Here is a 17,593-nt window from a genome sequence, read left to right as displayed (position 1 = left end):
GCTAGAGAAAGTAACAACTGTCCAAGTGGAAGTGCCATTGCCATAAGGAAAGCTTTAGGACCTGTGTCGAGCAGCAACGATACGATGATGGCTGGAAGCAACCACCCAAAGGATTTGAATACCTGCACTGATCCAACAATACAAAATCAGGACATCATTTCTTTTCCTTTTTTTTTTTTTTAATATTAAGTCAGGACATCTAATAATTACATTGCCAGGCATTAATTAAAGGAAACCCAACTCGGATCATATTTTGGAAAAAGTGGTTATCAAAGGTAAGCATGGACCATAATTATTGATAAGAAAATACCTTAGCATGATGCAAATAGTGGGCATCATACATCGGACTTCACAGATCATTACTACTGAACTATGCATTGATCTTTCAAGCGAACACAATGAATATTGCACAATATAATTGAATAAAAAAGAATTGGCAAGTGCATTGACTGCGGTAGGTAATTAGCATTGTGGCTCCTACTCACCCACTGTCTAGTGTTGGTTGGACGAACTTCCCTACAACTATTGATATGGAGATGTGATCTCAAATTGTATTCTCCATGTTAGAATGGTGGCAATCCCACTGGCCATAATGATTGGCAATGTTTGATCATTGATGTCAATCAACTCCGTATGCATCCCTCACCCTACCCCCCTCCCAAAAAAAAAACAAACTTGCATACGTGATTTCAGAAACTGTAGATATGAATAAAACAAATGGAATTTTGAATTCAAAGCATAAATGCTCAGACCATATCTGGATTATTAACATTTCACAACGTAATTAATCTGGTCGTCAAATTGTGACAACTGATCCCACATATTATGCAGTGTATTTGTCCAACCAAAACATTCATAAAAATTATCTAAGAGTTCAAGGTAAGAAAGCCTTCATGAAAAGGATAGAGAAAATATGTCAACTTATAGTAGCCTCTGTTTGAATTTTACAGAATAATCAACAAAGTAGAGAAATATGGTCAGCAAGACTAGTCATTAGACTTCTTTGTCCCTAACATAGTCTCTTTTTAGGAAAAAGCCCAGTCATTATGATTTTTTTCTATGTCAGTTTTGGAGGATGTTAAGAAGGCTCTTATAGATGCTTCCCCAAGTATGCCATGTTTCATTAAATCAGTTGAAGACTTTCTTCTATCCAAACGTTTGGGTGTTACTTTCCCTCCTCCTACAGCTTCCAGAATTTTGGAAGGTAGGTGGTATAAACTGGAGATGGGATGGATAAAGTTAAATATTGATGACTGTGCTCTGAGAAATCCCGGTTACGCTGGATTTGGTGGCATTTTTAGTGATCGAGTTGGTAATCCTGTTTGGTACTTTGCAAGGTACATTAGTATTTGCAAAACTTTTGCTGCAGCACTCTTCTATGGGTTACAATTGGCTAAGGAGAAGGGAGTCCAAGAGCTGTGAATTGAATGTGACTCTCTATCGGTTGTCCTATGTCTTCACAACTGATCTTTTCCTTGGGTTTACATTCAGAAATGGCCCTATTTTAAATCTTTCCTATCCTCAATTACTTGGAAGATAACCCATTGTTATAGAGAAGTAAATTCAGTCGCAGACTCTCTTGCAAAAAATGCTGTGCGATTAAGCCATTCTTATTTTTGGGATGACCGTCCGGAATTTGCAGCAACTGACATATCTTTGGATGCTCAAGAGCAATCTAGATATTGGTTTGATAGCTGATCATCAGATCTCTTAAAGTTAAATTCCTTTTTAGTTGATTTGACCCCTCTAGTGATGGCCGATGGTGGAGATTCAGATCAATCTTGTATTTGTTTTTTCTTTAATTAATCTATTATTTGCTTACTTAGCCCTTCTCCTCCCCTCCCTCCATACACACACACACACACACAAAAGGGTATAGTATACGATAGACCCATAAAGGCAGTGCAAAATTACTCAAAAATAGCAAACTCTGGTGCAGACAAGCTCTAAGCTGGACTACTCAGAATCCAATGACACCCATAACCCACTATTGCATGGGCATGATTCGCACCAGTTTACAGCTAGTTTTCAAGGAAGAATGCACTTTTCTGGCATCATTCCAGTAATTATTCTACTTTGTTTTGCTCTTCTGGGATAGCCCATTCAAAACATAGTTACCAGATTAGCTAAGAAAATTAAGCATTAAAATTAATCTAATTATCAATTCCTGCGATAACAATATCAGAATGCCAAAGGAAATCTTTTATAATAGGACCAGCTTGTAAAATACCGACCAAAAATGGAAAGATAAGCAAATGAACTAGGACCACTCAATATAAGTAAATTAAAAAAAAACAATTACTTCTTTTCAGATGGAGTACCTTGAAAATCCAAATACTATCAATGGCTTCCTCCAAAACCCCGGGCTGTTGGTCCATCTCCGACCATGAATTATCCTGCCACCAGCTCCGCTGTTGCTTCCTTCTCTTTCTGAAACCCAAGTCTTCGTCATACTCTCCATCTTCTTCATCTTCTCCAATTGATTCTTCATCGTATTTGAATTTGAACCTTCCGCTTCGGAGATCCTCAGCGTTTGAGTCCCAGAAGTCACCAGCGCCATCACTACGACTACGGGACCTGGAAAAGCAGCAGCGGAACTGAGTTGATGGGTTTTGTATGGGAGAGAAATTAGGGTTCCTCAAAGGCTGAAGCGAAATAGTGAGGGAGAAGGAGAAAGGGAAAGTGACGGGACGAGCTTCCATGCCACACACGCAGTCACACTACATTCTATCTTCTCTGTTATCTTTATGGATCGTTTCACTCTTACACTACGAGGAAAGGTGAACAGAGTAAAGGATGGGTCGGTCCGGTCTCTTTTGCATTTACAGCCGCTGGTCGAACCGGGGTCTGGATGGAACTTATCAAATATTTTAAATTGATTTTTCTTTTCCCATCACTTTACCGAGTGAAGTATGGTGCTTCACTATACTGGTGTCTTTCTGGATCCCCTCTTCATTGGGGCCTTGGGGGAAAACAGTATAGAGGAGGATTTGCGTGGCAGCGTAAGAATTGAGAAGGAAAGAGAGAGAGAGAGAGAGATGAAGCCCTCGCCGACATACTTCGGAGATTTCGACGACCACGGCTCGACGGTGGCTATGGACGTCGACGATGCCGACCCGCTCGAGATGTTGGCGGATGGAGTCATCAATATTGACAACAAGCTTGCCGATTCTGATTTCTTCAACGCCTTCGATGATGATTTTGATGATTCCGACATCAACTGATCTACTGTAACTGGAAAATATTTTCCAATCAGTCGTTTTAGGGTTTGTAATGTAACTCATCTGTTTTCCTGATGAAATAGCTGCTATGTGCTTGAAAATGTGGAAATGATTGAACCGAATGTTGTGATTTACACTGAATTTCAGTGTGTTTTCAGTATGTAGTTGGAAAGTCTTTTGGCTTTTCTTAGTAATGGTCGTTTGGCTTCCTGAGATTACAGTGACAGGGTTGTAGATTTTTATGGCCTTATTTCTCTGTGGATTGACTGAATCATTACATGGATGCCTTCGTGCTTGCTTTCTTTTTTGGCTGTTGTGTTTGTGTATTGGGTTAATTGATGCAAGGTTTTCGGTTGCCATTGTAGACTGTTGTTTGTTCTACATTGTCTTCATAATTTGACCACGATTAATTTTTAGCACCATTACCTTATGCAGATATGCATGCGCACATAGACACATTATAAGGGTTATTGTTCCATACATTTACCATGTGGAGGCCACAATTTGTTGGTTCCAGACTTTCAGTCAGGTATTGGTAGCTTGACTTGTTAGCAGTCTCTGTTCACACAGTCTGATGTTATCACCCAGAAAACACCCTAGGTTGAATATGAATTATATGTTTAAGATAATTATAGTGTTAAGGTTAATAGCTGTTGTGCTCTGTTAAGTATTCTGTATTTTCTTAGTTTGTGATTTTATGGTAAATGTTGGGGAAAACATGGGGTAGTGTGTGCTTAATCAAAGAGAAGTAGCATTTAGGTTCAATTTGGCCAGAAAAGACCGTTGGGAAGGGTACAAATGATTTTTTTCTTGGACAATTTAGGTTTTAAACAGGAATGTGTTTGGCTATGTTTGCTCCTTACTGTGGGTCAAGGAAATAGAACTTAAATGGTTGTTTAAGTGTTTAGGGATTTAAAAGTCATGGATAAAAATGAGAATTGAAATGTGGTATTGGTAGAAAGTAAGTGAACAGCAATAATCATGAAGATGTCTAGAAATATCCTTCTTACCAGACCAATGTTAGAACTCTTAATCTTCAAAAAACTTGTGGAAAAACAATCATCCGCCCTCATACAGTGACATGCAGCAGCAAAGTTCACCTTACTTCCCAAAATTTTCAGTTTAAAGAGTAAGAACTTACAAGGTTTTTGATGCAGGTGCACTCCCATGGGTCTATCCGAACCCATTTGAGAACCTAAACCAAGATGAACCTGGTCCCAACCTTGTTCTGGTTCAGTAGGATATTTAGGATTTATTTTATCTGGGAAAGATATGCAATCTTTTATTTTGGATAGCTATTAGAAATGTAGGGAAATTTCCAATTTGAGTTTTATTGAGTTTCTATTTTAGTTAGTCTAAGTTTTAGGAAGTAATGAGGAGTCTTTATTTTTTGGGGTTTTATAAATACATGTGTAACCAACAATTGAAGTAGATTGAAAAGATGAATTGAAATCGAGTTTGATTGTGCCTGCGTGGCATGTGGTGTTTGTGCACTTTTCTTCCCACCCTCCCTTCGTCTTCTGCGTTCTTCTCTCCCCTGCAACTCTGATTTCTTCCGGTCTTCCCTCTTCTCCTAACTGGCCCTCCACCAACTTGGTATTAGAGCCGAAAGGTATCCATCTTCTTCATTATCTCTCCCTGTTCTACCTTCATTTTTTTTTCACGACAGTAACTCCACCCCCTTCCCACAGCAATACTCCCTCCCAATGCCCCAGCTTCTTTTTTCCTCTCCCATTGACATACCTCCTCGTGCGATTCAGTCAATTGGAACAAAAAAAAGAATAGACTCTGTTGAAAAAACGGATAAGTCAAATAAAAAAAACTCCCTGCAGCCCTCCATCTCCCCAACCCCTCCAGACTCGCATAGTAATCCCTTTCCCTTCATCTCCCCCGCTGTGACCACCCCCCCCCCAACAAAAAAAAAAAAAAAAAAACGAAAACCTTCCCAACCCACTGCTACCGCCGAAACCCCAAACACACACCCCATCGTCTCCTTTCTTTTCCCCGCAACTAAAATCAACTTCCCCCTTCGCCCCAGTGTTCCGCCAGTCGTTAAAAAAAAAAAAAAAAAAAAAAAAGTCGAGAGACCAGAAGATTCAAAGGAGAAAGATACAAGAAATCGTACTTGGTTTTCCGCCTTCCACCGTGAATCGACTTCCTATCGTGGAAGCTTCCTTCCTCATGTTAAAACCTCTGTAAAAGTTCTATCGGATCGACTTTCCCTCTTTCCTTGCATCACAGCTCCCCTCGTTGCTTTCCTTGTTTGACATCAGACGCTGCCATCGCAACTCTCACCTTTGTAGAGTTTGACGAAAACTCAAACTCCCCCAAAACGATAAGTATTCCCTTTTAAACCTCATTTTCCAATATTACCCCCACCCCTCTTACGTCCTACTTTAAGTCTTAACTTTTTCTTGTTTTCCATAATTGCCATCTTATTTCCTCTTTATTCTCTTTTGTCCTAATTTTAACTTGTTTCCAGGTTTACCCCTCCCCACCAATACGGTACGCTTAGACTGTTTTCTCTCTCTTTACTTTGCAGCCCAATATATTACAAATATGCCATTGTTATCATAAACTCAGTACGTCATGGAGGTTGATCGATATTATTTGCTCCTTTCGTTTAGTGATGGATTCCGTAAATTGCAGACAGAACTTTCTAATTTGACGACAGGTTTTTAGGAGCTTGCCAATGGTAATAACCGCTTCTATAATACGGTGTCAAGCATGACACAATCTTTAGAATGCGAATCAGATGTGGAAGAAAATGTGGACAATAAAAGCGACGAACAAACTGAAGTACACGGTCCAATTAGGATTGAAGTTGAAGAATTGATCGAAGGTCCGATTTCAGTTGTGAAACCCCACGATCAGATTCCCATTGAAGAGATGTCATTTTCTAATGACCATCAGCAGATCGTGACGGTTGATAATGAGATGGCTCCGATGGTCGTTGAAGAGAATAAGCCGGTTGCTCTCTTGAGTGAACCGATCGATTTTATATTTCCAAGTCACGACTTCAACAACAAACTTCACGTCACGGATTTCATATCGTTTGATTATGGGTTAATTTTTTATTTCATACAATCAAGGATGGATGCTGATCGAGTGGCTTTGATTCTCCCGTTCTACAAAACTCGAGGTCAAGTTTTTCTCAGCACCGGGGGAATTGATGCAGGTGCACTCCCATGGATAGACCCGAACCCGTTTGAGAACCCAAACCAAGATGAACTAGGTCCCAACCTTATTTTGGTTTAGTAGGATATTTAGGAAAGACATGCAATCTTTTATTTTGGTTAGCTATTAGACATGTAGGGAAAATTTTAATTTGAGTTTTATTGAGTTTCTATTTTAGTTAGTCTAAGTTTTAGGAAGTAATTAGGAGTCGTTATTTTTTGGGGTTATTAATAAATACATGTGTAACCAACGATTGAAGTAGATTGAAAAGATGAATTGGAATCGAGTTTGGTTGTGCCTGCGTGGCATGTGGTGTTTGTGCACTCTTCTTCCCCCCCTCCCCACCTTTCTTCTTATGCGTTCTTCTCTCCCCTGCAACTCTGGTTTTTTCCAGGCTTCCCTCTTCTCCTAACCGGCCCTCCACCAGCTTTGTAATAGGCCCTCACGTTTTGGAGCCATACACTATGCCTAGTATTTTTTTATTTTATTTATTTATTTTTTTTTGGGGGGGGGGGGGGGGGTGAATAATTCCTAATATGGCTTTTAACTTGAAGATCGCTCAATTGTCTAAAACAACCAGATGTAATACCATTTTGGACAACAGATGACGGGGGGATCGCTCAATTGTCTAAAACAGTTTAGTGGCCTTTACTGCTGCATGTTCTCAGGAATGGTCTTGAGGATCAACAGGTTCACAGTCAAGACATTGAGACTTGAGAGACAGATAAGCCTCTAAGGATCAGGTGATTGTCTATGGATTTTGAATGTAAGTTTTCTGTGACTTCTGTGACTAAGCGAAGATGGTTTATTTAGATGCTGCTGAAGATGCAGAGATTTTTGCATTGCCCTCTGCTGTACAAAATTGTTAATTTTTTTAATGTATTATATTGTTGGATTGCTGCCCTTCTTTACCCCCAAAGCTTCAAAAATCACTACATGCCTGGAACAGGTGTTTATGTTCTATGTTGCAAAGATCTCTTTCTCGGTGAAATCAGCACAAGTTTCAAGTGTATGTAATGTAGTTCTAGATAGGCTAAAGCCCTACTTAAACCAGGACCAATAACAAGGAACTAAGGGGCTGTTGGTTCTGCAGTTTCAGTAGGACAGAATTGCAGTTTTAGGTCAAATCTAGGGCTTAGGTTAGGATAATGGAAGGGGGGCTTAGGGGGTATGGCTAGGCAGGTTTACAGGACTCTAATAATATAGGTATTATAGAGTTTTAAGTGTTTTGAAAATTCTGTAAAACTGAGCAGCAAGTCAGGGTCGACTATGGGTTTTGGGGAAATTAATGAAGGATGAGGGGATTAGGGTTTTGATGGACAAATATGGCTGAGTAGCAAGATCTAGAGTTTAATGGAATTAGGGTTTAATGGAATTCAAGCAAAAATAAAGGGGGATCAAATGGGGAAGGGAGTAGAGGATTAGAAGAAGAAATTAATGAACAAGTTGCAGCAGAAATCCACTAGCAGCAGTTTGGACAGAAGTGAATGATAGAACCACCTTTGAATTAGGATCCTCCCGGCTGTCACGGCGCAAGGAGTCAATCGGATTCCACCAATCCCTTTCCACCTTGATAGAACCACAAGGATGCACACTCACAAGGAGCATAGGAGCAGCAACAATGGCAGCCAACAAGCAAAAGCTTTTTTCATTAATCAAATTCGTATTCAAGGCTTTGCCCCCTTACAACCTTATATAAAAGACTCAAATAGACTTCCACTTTAAAAAGGAAAGGCCTAACCCAATCCTTAACCTATTAGGTAACTTAAACTGACTAGAAACTAAAATACTAAAAGAAATAGACTCAAAACCTAGCTAGACTTATAGAATCCTAATCCAGCCCAATTTACATCACATGACCACTTAAACAAGTCACATGATCACTTAAGTGATCACATGATCACTAATTACATAAAAATCAAAACTAAGGAATTAAAACAGCTAATCCCGTATGCAACCTAATTACCCATATTTTAGGCCCATAAAAGTGGCCTATTATATAGGAAACCCATGGGATCAAAGGCCCAACATACATATAACCCAACCCTAAACTTATTTCTAAAGAAATAAGCCCATGTCGATGATGAATTTGCATCAACTCTCCCCAACTTGAAAAAATTCGTCCTCGAATTTTGCAGTGATGAGAGGGAAACAACATATGAGTAGCAGCTTCAACCATTCCCAAACAAAATTCTGGTGATGCAGGAACATTAGGGATGAAGTCTTCAAGGCGTGGAGCTTTCTCTTCGAAGAACCATGGTGGCATAACAAACTCTATGTGTTCGATCTCTGAATCACCCGTGAATGCCCTATCTATAGAGTCTTCAGTGTTAATAACCTTCTTAGACACCAGCTCCACCTCTTCATCTGCTACTGTATCAGCCTTATCTACATTGGTTTTTTCGATATAGACCACTTCAGTAGGATCTTCTACATGTTGATTTTCCATCTTTGAAGCTATAGGAGTGGTCTCTTTCTTTTCATCACAATTCACTGTCACTTCAGATTTATTTTCAACTTCCTTTGGCAATGAAAATATTTATTCTCCATACCTGTCTGTGTCTTCTCTGTAACCTTTGAGTCTATACCTGTGATCTTTGGTAGGGGTTACTCTTTGTTCTCCCAATCGTTGCAACCTATCCAGGATGGCTTCATTCGCAGCCTTTTGTTCAGCAGCAAATTTATGGAACAATTCCAACATAGCAGCCATAGGATCTGCTAATGGATTTATTACTTGATTACCATGTTGATCCATGGCTTTGATACCAAATAATGTAGTTCTAGATAGGCTAAAGCCCTACTAGAAACCAATTAAACCAGGACCAATAACAAGGAACTAAGGGGCTGTTGGTTCTGCAGTTTCAGTAGGGCAGAATTGCAGTCTTAGGTCAAATCTAGGGCTTAGGTTAGGATAATGGAAGGGGGGCTTAGGGGGTATGGCTAGGCAGGTTTATAGGACTCTAATAATATAGGTATTATAGAGTTTTAAGTGTTTTGAAAATTCTGTAAAACTGGCCAGCAAGTTGGGTCGACTATAGGTTTTGGGGAAATTAATGAAGGATGAGGGGATTAGGGTTTTGATGGACAAATATGGCTGAGCAGCAAGATCTAGAGTTTAATGGAATTCAAGCAAAAATAAAGGGGGATCAATTGGGAAAGGGAGTAGAGGATTAGAAGAAGAAATTAATGAATAAGTTGCAGCAGAAATCCACTAGCAGCTGCTTGGACAGAAGTGAAGGATAGAACCACCTTCGAATTAGGATCCTCCCGACCGTCACGGCTCAAGGAGTCAATCAGATTCCACCAATCCCTTTCCACCTTGATAGAACCACAAGGATGCACACTCACAAGGAGCATAGGAGCAGCAACAATGGCAGCCAACAAGCAAAAGCTTTTTTCATTAATCAAATTCGTATTCAAGGCTTTGCCCCCTTACAACCTTATATAAAAGACTCAAAATAGACTTCTACTCTAAAAAGGAAAGGCCTAACCCAATCCTTAACCTATTAGGTAACTTAAACTGATTAGGAAATTAAACTACTAAAAGAAATAGACTCAAAACCTGGCTGGACTTATAGAATCCTAATCCAGCCCAACTTACATCACATGACCACTTAAGTTGTCACATGACCACTTAAACAAGTCACATGATCACTAATTACATAAAAATCAAAACTAAGGAATTAAAACAGCTAATCCCGTATGCAACCTAATTACCCATATTTTAGGCCCATAAAAGTGGCCTATTACATAGGAAACCCATGGGATCAAAGGCCCAACATACATATAACCCAACCCTAGACTTATTTCTAAAGAAATAAGCCCATTTCGATGATGAATCTGCATCAGTGTGACTGGTGAAAACTGGGGATTCTTAGATCTGACAACAAATGTAGAATATATATACTGTTTCAATTATCTAATTATAGTGATTAGACCTTATATGTTAACCTTTGCCTTATCATATTTGGGGATTATCTTGGCTTTTTAAAGGGTAAAATGGATTATTTGCAAACATTAATTTATGTTAGGGCTTACCAACAATTAGGGAAAATAAAAGGCTAACGAAACCAACACTACTGGACCAAAGCACCTAGGTACCAAGCACATGTTGACACAGTATGTTCTTTGCTGGAAGAATCTTTGCATCACTTTGGGGTTAAGGTTTAGGACTGCATGGCTAAAGGATATGTTACAAAATTATTTATCCACCCACGTCCCCCTTTGGATAGTCCGCCGTGTTAGAGCTCTTGTATGATATACATATTGTTTCCTCCCTTTCCTACAAGGTTGACCTTTTAGAGGAAGCGGTTTCTACATGGTATCAAAGCAGGCAGGGGTCACGGTATCGAGTCCCCCTGGGAGCGGACATGTGTTACAAAATTATTTATCCACCCGTGTCCCCCTTTGGATAGTCCGCCGTGTTAGAGCTCCTATATGATATATATATTGTTTCCTCCATTTCCTACGAGGTTGGTCTTTTAGAGGAAGCGGTTTCTACAGGATAGACAATGAACTCTCAGGCAAAGACCTGGGTAATTTCTCTTATAATTTAGTGAATTAAGTAGGTAGTCATAAATTTGAATTGTTAATTGCATTGTTGTTGGAACAATGCATGAAAACACTTCATACAGTTTGATTATTTTTCCATTATTTCTTGTGCATGGAGAGTAATGAGAATACCTCAAGACTATTATGGTTTACTATGATATTGATGGTTTGGAAAGCAAGCTGCTGGAAATTCCAATGGATAAGCATTGCATGGTGGTGCAACTTCTTTGAAAGTGTGGGTGTATTGTTTCAGTGGTATTGGTGACTCGGGGAAGGTGGTTTTCATTTTACATAGCATGCGGAGTTTTAGTCTTTGTTATATCGCTGCTTCTGTTTCTCTCTCTTTTTTTTTCCTTCTGAAATTTCCATAGCCAGATGATTGCACTTCTAGCTTCCTGGATCATTGACAATCACAGCTGTGATGGAGGATCTCATTTTAAAGGCTTTGGCTTAGTGGGTGAGCCAAACTTTGTAGTTCTTTAGCAGTGGGGATGTCGGGAAATGGTCTGGTATCACATGGAACAAGAAGTCGATAACTGGCCCGCATCATTGGGGGGTTGGAAACAATGCAATACTAGGATGAGCTGATCAAGACACCAATTGACAAGGAAAATGATGGACCATGAAGGTGGAACATGGAGCCTACGAGAATCAAGGATAAAGTGAAGCATATCACGTTACATTGTAGTTCGACCAAGTAATTGAATCTGGGGGAATTTCCTGAATTAAATGTTTGATAAAGTGATGGCTGAAGAGGCCTTGTGTTAATGGATTTATTAAAGAGATTGATAACTTGCCTCTGTTGAGGTATAAGATATATTTTGTGGCATTTACCTTCATATCTCCAGTTCTGTTCTTGTTTTCAGGAGTGCTTCTGTAGCTGTTAGGTTATTACATTCAGAATTGTTTGGTATCCTCGTTGGTGAACAAGGTCTCTTTGTAAATGAAGATATGAGGCACTGCTTGGATCATAATGAAAATCTTTAGTAGGGTCTTATTGCAGGTGTTGATAGAATGACTGGAAATATAATGGAGTTAAAACAAGCTATGTTAATTATGTCTTGGGTCTTGGAGATGGAGGATATATGGGTGAGGAGACGTCTCTTGTGATAGTGTATCCAATTCCGCTTGAGCCGCGGGTATGTGTCTTTGTGCATATCTGATTCACTGACTGCATCACAAATCAAGACAGGGTGGAGTTTGAAGTGAAAGATGCATCTTTGTGCATACCTAGCTGCATTACTGTGAACTAATTGAAGCTTAATGTCTAGAACATACTTTTGTTTTTTCTGGGTAAATTACAGAAGTTACAGATGAGATATTTACAACAAAACTGTTCGAGGTGGTACCAGTTGAGGAACCTTGTTGGCTTAGGTTCTACTTAATTAGTGCTATTTATTCACAAGTTTAAACTTGTTGAACCGCAATATGGATCCTGGGATGCCTGACTGGGTAGTATTTCCATTTTGATATATGACATCACTTAGTTTTGTTCAGAACCAAATTAACTCCCTTCTTATTTTAGTAAAAATAAATCTTTGGTCTTGTTGATCTAGTTTTACCTAAACTAGCTTAATATTATGTATGAAATCAAATGTCATTTACACGAATCTGAAATCAAATGCTGAAAACATTGACGAGAATGGACTAACCCACACCCTCTATGCCTTATTAGCCGGACCAAATTAAATTTGGCTTGCACATTGACTCCTTTTGAGATGAAACTGTACATTTGAGTAGGGAACCTTGATATTTACTTGTCCATAAAATTTAAGTATTTAAGCCCACTCTAAGCTGCTACATGGTAGAAAATAGGTGCCCATTGTAAGTAGGATTAAGTTTTTCCTTCGCCAGTCTGCAGAGAAGGAAGAGTTCTTTAGTGATGTGATTTTGTAATTAGACTTTTGTATCATCATTGACTCTCATCTCTATTGTACATGGGGAAAATATCTCTCCCATAAGTGAAGTGTCAAATCTCTACCGTGAGGAGATTCTCTCTTCATCATGGGTGAAGAGAAACTAAATCCTTTTAAGAAAGTTGACCTGGTTAATAATGGAAATCAACTTTTATTTTTTGCCTTTTTCAAATCCATAATTTGGTTTTCGGATTATTTTTCTGAAAGTCGTGAATTGGAGTACCAGCTTATAACTCGTGATTCCAGGTCTTCGACCCACTGTTTGAAAGGCATTTGCCTTTTAAATCTATAATTTGGTTTTCGAATTATTTTTCTGAAAGTCGTGAATTGGAGTACCAGCTTATAACTCGCGATTCCAGGTCTTCGACCCACTGTTTGGAAGGCATTTGCCTTTTTAAATCCATAATTTGGTTTTCGGATTATTTTTCTGAAAGTCGTGAATTGGAGTACCAGCTTATAACTCGCGATTCCAGGTCTTTGACCCACTGTTTGGAAGGCATTTTCAAAAGGGTAAAGTACACGTACCCAATATTCTTCGTACCCCTTAGGTGACTCAATATTCCACGTACCTCCCTTCAATAGTTCACGTATCACCCTTGTATTACATCCCAAATGTCAGATAAATCCAATCCATTAAATACCACCATTAGATGTTAAAATTTTGACTATTTTATCTTTTGCTCTATTTTCTTAAATCTGAAAAGACTTAATTACCTTCATTTATTTGTTGTCCTAAACTAATGGAAAATGATCATTTTATCTTTTGTTTTATTTTTATCAATGAAAAGACCTAATTGTCCTCATTTATGTATTACCCTAACCTAATTTGAAAAGATCATTTTATCCCTATATATTTGTTTCTAAAAACCCCAAAATACCCTTATCTTCTCCAAATCATCATCTTTTTTTTACGTACCCACCACCACCACCCACCATCTGATGAAACCGAGCTCCTTGGTCAGGGGAACACGGAGGTCGGCCATGCAAGCTTGCATCCGATGATCGAAACCGTACAATCCTGGGTATCTTTGAATACATCTGTCTTGCATTCCCTCCTGAGCCTTCGCTAATGGGTAACTAATGGCAAATCCTCCACCGCCGTAAGCCATGCCATATGAGAATTAGATGTTTGCAGATGGCTCTCTGACAAACTCCCAATGTAATAGAATTGATTATGGTCATATTTCGACAAAACCCTAACCAGATTCTCTGTGACAAAAACCGTATCATCATCTCCCATCACGAACCACTTCATGTCCTCCATTCCCAATCTCACCGTCTCCGACACAATCCGCGAGATCCTAATCACTTCAATATTTGTTACACAGAAGAGGCAGAGCCCCAGGGAAGAAATTGATATTAATTTGATCTTAGTTTCTCAACATGAAGAGGTGCAGAGCCCCCAGGAAGAAGATTAGTACTATTAAGCAGTAGAAGAAAGAAATTAAAGCTCAGATTTGAGACTTGAGGCTTCACAGTGGGTTAATTAATCCTGAGCCTTCTTGCCGTCATCGAAATTCTGAGAGTAATTGTAAGAATCGTACCAGAAGGTCTGAGGTAAACCAACCTTACTAGAACCCATGAGCTTCCTGAACTCGGATCTCACCTTGTAGAACACATGCCTCCAACTGCCCTTGCTGTGACAACCCAACATGGTGGATTCCACCTCTTTCATCTCTAGATCTCTGGCGAATGGGGGTTTCTTTGATTGGATCCAAGCCCATCCCCTGTCCCACCATTTCTTTATGGAACCTTCAGCCGATTCACCGATCGCCAACATGGATTTGGATCTGGGAATAAAGTTGAATGACGCGACTGAAGATCAACAGTGACTGTTTGATAGTATTCCTCTCCATTCGGGAAAATTATCACCTCCAATTTGCTGACCGGCCCCAGTTCACGTTCCTCTAATAGGGGGATGGTGAATTACACCCGGCGAGGTGTTTGGGCATGGGTAGAGGTTATTTCAGCCCCTTTTGTTAGAAGGCTAGGGAAGCTGGGCCGGTCAGCAAAGACTGGAGGTGATAAAGATCCCTCCATTCGTTCCTTCATTCATCCCCAAACAAATTGCTCCACTGATGGACACACACACACAGACCTCACCCTCTGACTTCCTAGAGCTTTATTATTTGAACCTTTTTGCTTGATGTGGTTTGCAACTTTCTTTAAAGAAGATGGCGATGGCGATGGCGGTGGTGGTGGTGGTGGTGGTGGTGGGTATGTAAAAGAAGATGATTTGGGGAAGATGAGGGCATTTTGGGATTTTTAGGAACAAATATTTGGGGGTAAAATAATCTTTTCAAATAAGGTTCGGGTAATACATAAATGAGGGCAATTAGGTCTTTTCATTTATAAAAATAAAACAAAATATAAAATGGTCATTTTCAATTAGTTTAGGGCAACAAATAAGTGAGGGTAATTAAGTCTTTTCAGATTTAAGAAAATGGAACAAAGGGTAAAATGGTCAAAATTTTGACATCTAACGATAGTATTTAACGGATTGGACTTATCTGGGATTTGGGGTGTAAAACAGGGGTGATACGTGAAATATTGAAGGATGGTACGAAGAATATTGGGTGCATTATAGGGGGGTACGTGTACTTTACCCTTTTCAAAATCACCATTGGCGTGGCATGTATATTCCCCCCAACAATACTCACATCGTTGGGAACCCTCTCCTATATAATATATGAGAAAAAGGCAGACAGGCACATGACTGCAATGTCCATGGGAAAAAGATATCATGTAGTCGTGGCGGGAGCTGCATAGGTGCAACACCGCTAAACAACAGTAAAAATAGGGGTAAGGTAGTCATTTTATAATTGTGTCTCACCTGAGCCCCACATGTGAAATGACCACCTCCCCCTGTATTTAGGGTGGTTTTGGTGCTGCACCTGTGCAGCTCTCACCATGGCTGCATAAGAGCCAAGTGACTTTGTGTACAAATGGACACCCACCAAAACTCCTTTCTGAGAGTGTTATGATGCCAATATCTAGCCCTCAACTATAATAGATTAGCTCTCACCTCAAATATATTTGTTGGAAGATCATATTCTGTCAGGGGAGTGTCGCTCCTATGCACACGAGTCCAATGAGAGAAGGCACAGAGGCATCTTGAGTAGTGGGATTTCCATCTTTTACGGGGGTGAGACGGTCATTTCTGACTCCGGCCTCTAAGCATAGGCGTTACATTCCCCATAACTTTTTTTTCAGCTCTGTCCCTCTGTTTGAAGGAGGAGAAAGATAGAGACATATAGGAATGCTGGCGTAAGCCACACTCCCAAAGAGAGAAAACTGCTTCCCTTTCTTTTACTTCAAGGACAGCTGCTAGCGCAGCTGGTAGACACTTGAGCCTAGAAGTCTTAGTTTCGACCTCTTTGGAAAAAAATAAATCTTTAGAAAGCGAGGGAAGTTGTAATCACAGTCACGACTCACGACTGAGTGGGCGAGAAAGAGAGTGGCGGCCATGGTGATGGAGTTAGAAGAGGAAGGGGAGAAGCTGGTAACACCGGGTGAAGTGCTGGGGAAGTCATCGAGTCTAATAGCTGGGAAGGGTACATACGTTGCTCCCCACAATCACATCGTCTATGCTTCCCTCAACGGACGCCTCACCACCATTCCTCCTTTCCCTGATTCATCGGACCAGGTTGTTCCCGACTTAGGGAGCCTTTTGTTTTTTAGGGTTTTTGGGGCTTACGTAATTTATCTTTTTTGAATGCAAGATCTTTTATTTTACTTGACATGATAGATGATGTGTATCTGTTGTTCTTCAGAGACCAACTGTTAAGGTCACTGGTCACAAGGCCCATGGTGCCGTCCCAGAACCCGGCTCCATTGTTATTGCACGCGTAAGCTTCTCTCTCTCTCTTTTCTTCGATTTCCTGTTATGACTTTATGGGTATTACTTCCAAATGTGTCTGTTTCTAGTTTACTCTTGTTACTCAATCTGAAGTAGAATGGAGATAAACTAACTTATCCTGCAGCAGAATGGAAATGAACAATAAGTGAGGGGCTAAGTGTAAGCTGCGCCTACAGTTTTTTTTTGCATTTTAGGCATTGGTCTCAGTCCCTTTCAAAACCAAGTTGGATCTATTTCTCATTGTTTGCCAACTACATTAGGCCTGGTCCTATTTTTGCACATTTTACCGGCCTTAGAGTAACCTGAAACAGTGGTACTGCTGCGTCACATCTGTTGTGTTCAGAATTTAAACAGAACCCAATTTGCTTCTTCTAATGGCCACCGTGCCAAATCGATTGAATTGTGATATTTTATGGTCAAAATTTGAGATATTTTGTTTTGTATTTCTGACCCTTTGGCCTGTATCCATTAATGTATCAACTTGAAATGAGGCTTGCTAAGTCCAGATCAAAGTGATGCTAGCCTCCTTTTGGCTTATCAGCTCAAAGTGTTTTCATCCTTGAGTATCCATTAATTGTCTCAAAGTAACCACATTATCTGTTTAGCTAAACTGATCTTACACTTTTTAGGCTGCACTATAAGTATACTTGTGTTAAGTGCTTTTTTGTACAGGGTATCATTCTATTAGGTAATCTAATGTTGTATGTAATTTCTACGGCAGATAACTAAAGTGATGGCTAGAATGGCTTCAGCCGACATAATGTGTGTTGGTGCCAAGTCCGTCAGAGAAAAGTTTACTGGCAGTATTAGGTGAGAATCCCTTTGAACCATCCCTTATTTTGTGACTGATTTTTAAGAGATCAAATTTA

General features: G+C 39.8%; 3 protein-coding genes across 3 annotated transcripts; 2 read left to right on the top strand and 1 right to left on the bottom strand.

Moving 5' to 3' along the window:
- Nucleotides 1–5: 5 nt before the first annotated feature.
- LOC122648276 lies at nucleotides 6–2,767 on the bottom strand (the record flags this gene model as incomplete). Its single annotated transcript, XM_043841510.1, has 2 exons — nucleotides 2,322–2,767; nucleotides 6–122 (listed from the first exon to the last, which is right to left on the bottom strand). Coding segments are annotated over exons 1-2 (498 nt in total), but the record flags the coding sequence as incomplete, so codon positions are not given.
- A 204-nt stretch (nucleotides 2,768–2,971) lies between these two features.
- On the top strand, nucleotides 2,972–3,272 carry LOC122648275 (small acidic protein 1-like). Its single transcript, XM_043841509.1, has one exon. The coding sequence runs from the start codon at nucleotides 3,039–3,041 to the stop codon at nucleotides 3,222–3,224; it is 186 nt and encodes a 61-aa protein (XP_043697444.1). The 5' UTR covers nucleotides 2,972–3,038; the 3' UTR covers nucleotides 3,225–3,272.
- Nucleotides 3,273–6,359: 3,087 nt separating this feature from the next.
- LOC122648274 lies at nucleotides 6,360–17,538 on the top strand. The gene is made up of 4 exons (XM_043841508.1): nucleotides 6,360–6,363; nucleotides 16,290–16,511; nucleotides 16,639–16,713; nucleotides 17,446–17,538. The coding sequence occupies exons 2-4, from the start codon at nucleotides 16,332–16,334 to the stop codon at nucleotides 17,536–17,538; spliced, it is 348 nt and encodes a 115-aa protein (XP_043697443.1). The 5' UTR covers nucleotides 6,360–6,363; nucleotides 16,290–16,331.
- Nucleotides 17,539–17,593: the final 55 nt, after the last annotated feature.

This window comes from Telopea speciosissima, unplaced genomic scaffold (genome assembly GCF_018873765.1).
Source record: "Telopea speciosissima isolate NSW1024214 ecotype Mountain lineage unplaced genomic scaffold, Tspe_v1 Tspe_v1.0688, whole genome shotgun sequence".
NCBI lineage: Eukaryota > Viridiplantae > Streptophyta > Magnoliopsida > Proteales > Proteaceae > Telopea > Telopea speciosissima.
This window is presented reverse-complemented; position numbering and strand designations above follow the sequence as displayed.

Excerpts from the sequence above, each read along its gene's own strand:
- LOC122648275 (XM_043841509.1), top strand. The coding sequence starts at position 3,039 with ATGAAGCCCTCGCCGACATACTTCGGAGATTTCGACGACCACGGCTCG.
- LOC122648274 (XM_043841508.1), top strand. The coding sequence starts at position 16,332 with ATGGTGATGGAGTTAGAAGAGGAAGGGGAGAAGCTGGTAACACCGGGT. Across the intron at positions 16,512-16,638 it reads TCCCTGATTCATCGGACCAG|AGACCAACTGTTAAGGTCAC; the intron begins GTTGTTCCCGAC and ends GTTGTTCTTCAG. Across the intron at positions 16,714-17,445 it reads GCTCCATTGTTATTGCACGC|ATAACTAAAGTGATGGCTAG; the intron begins GTAAGCTTCTCT and ends TTTCTACGGCAG.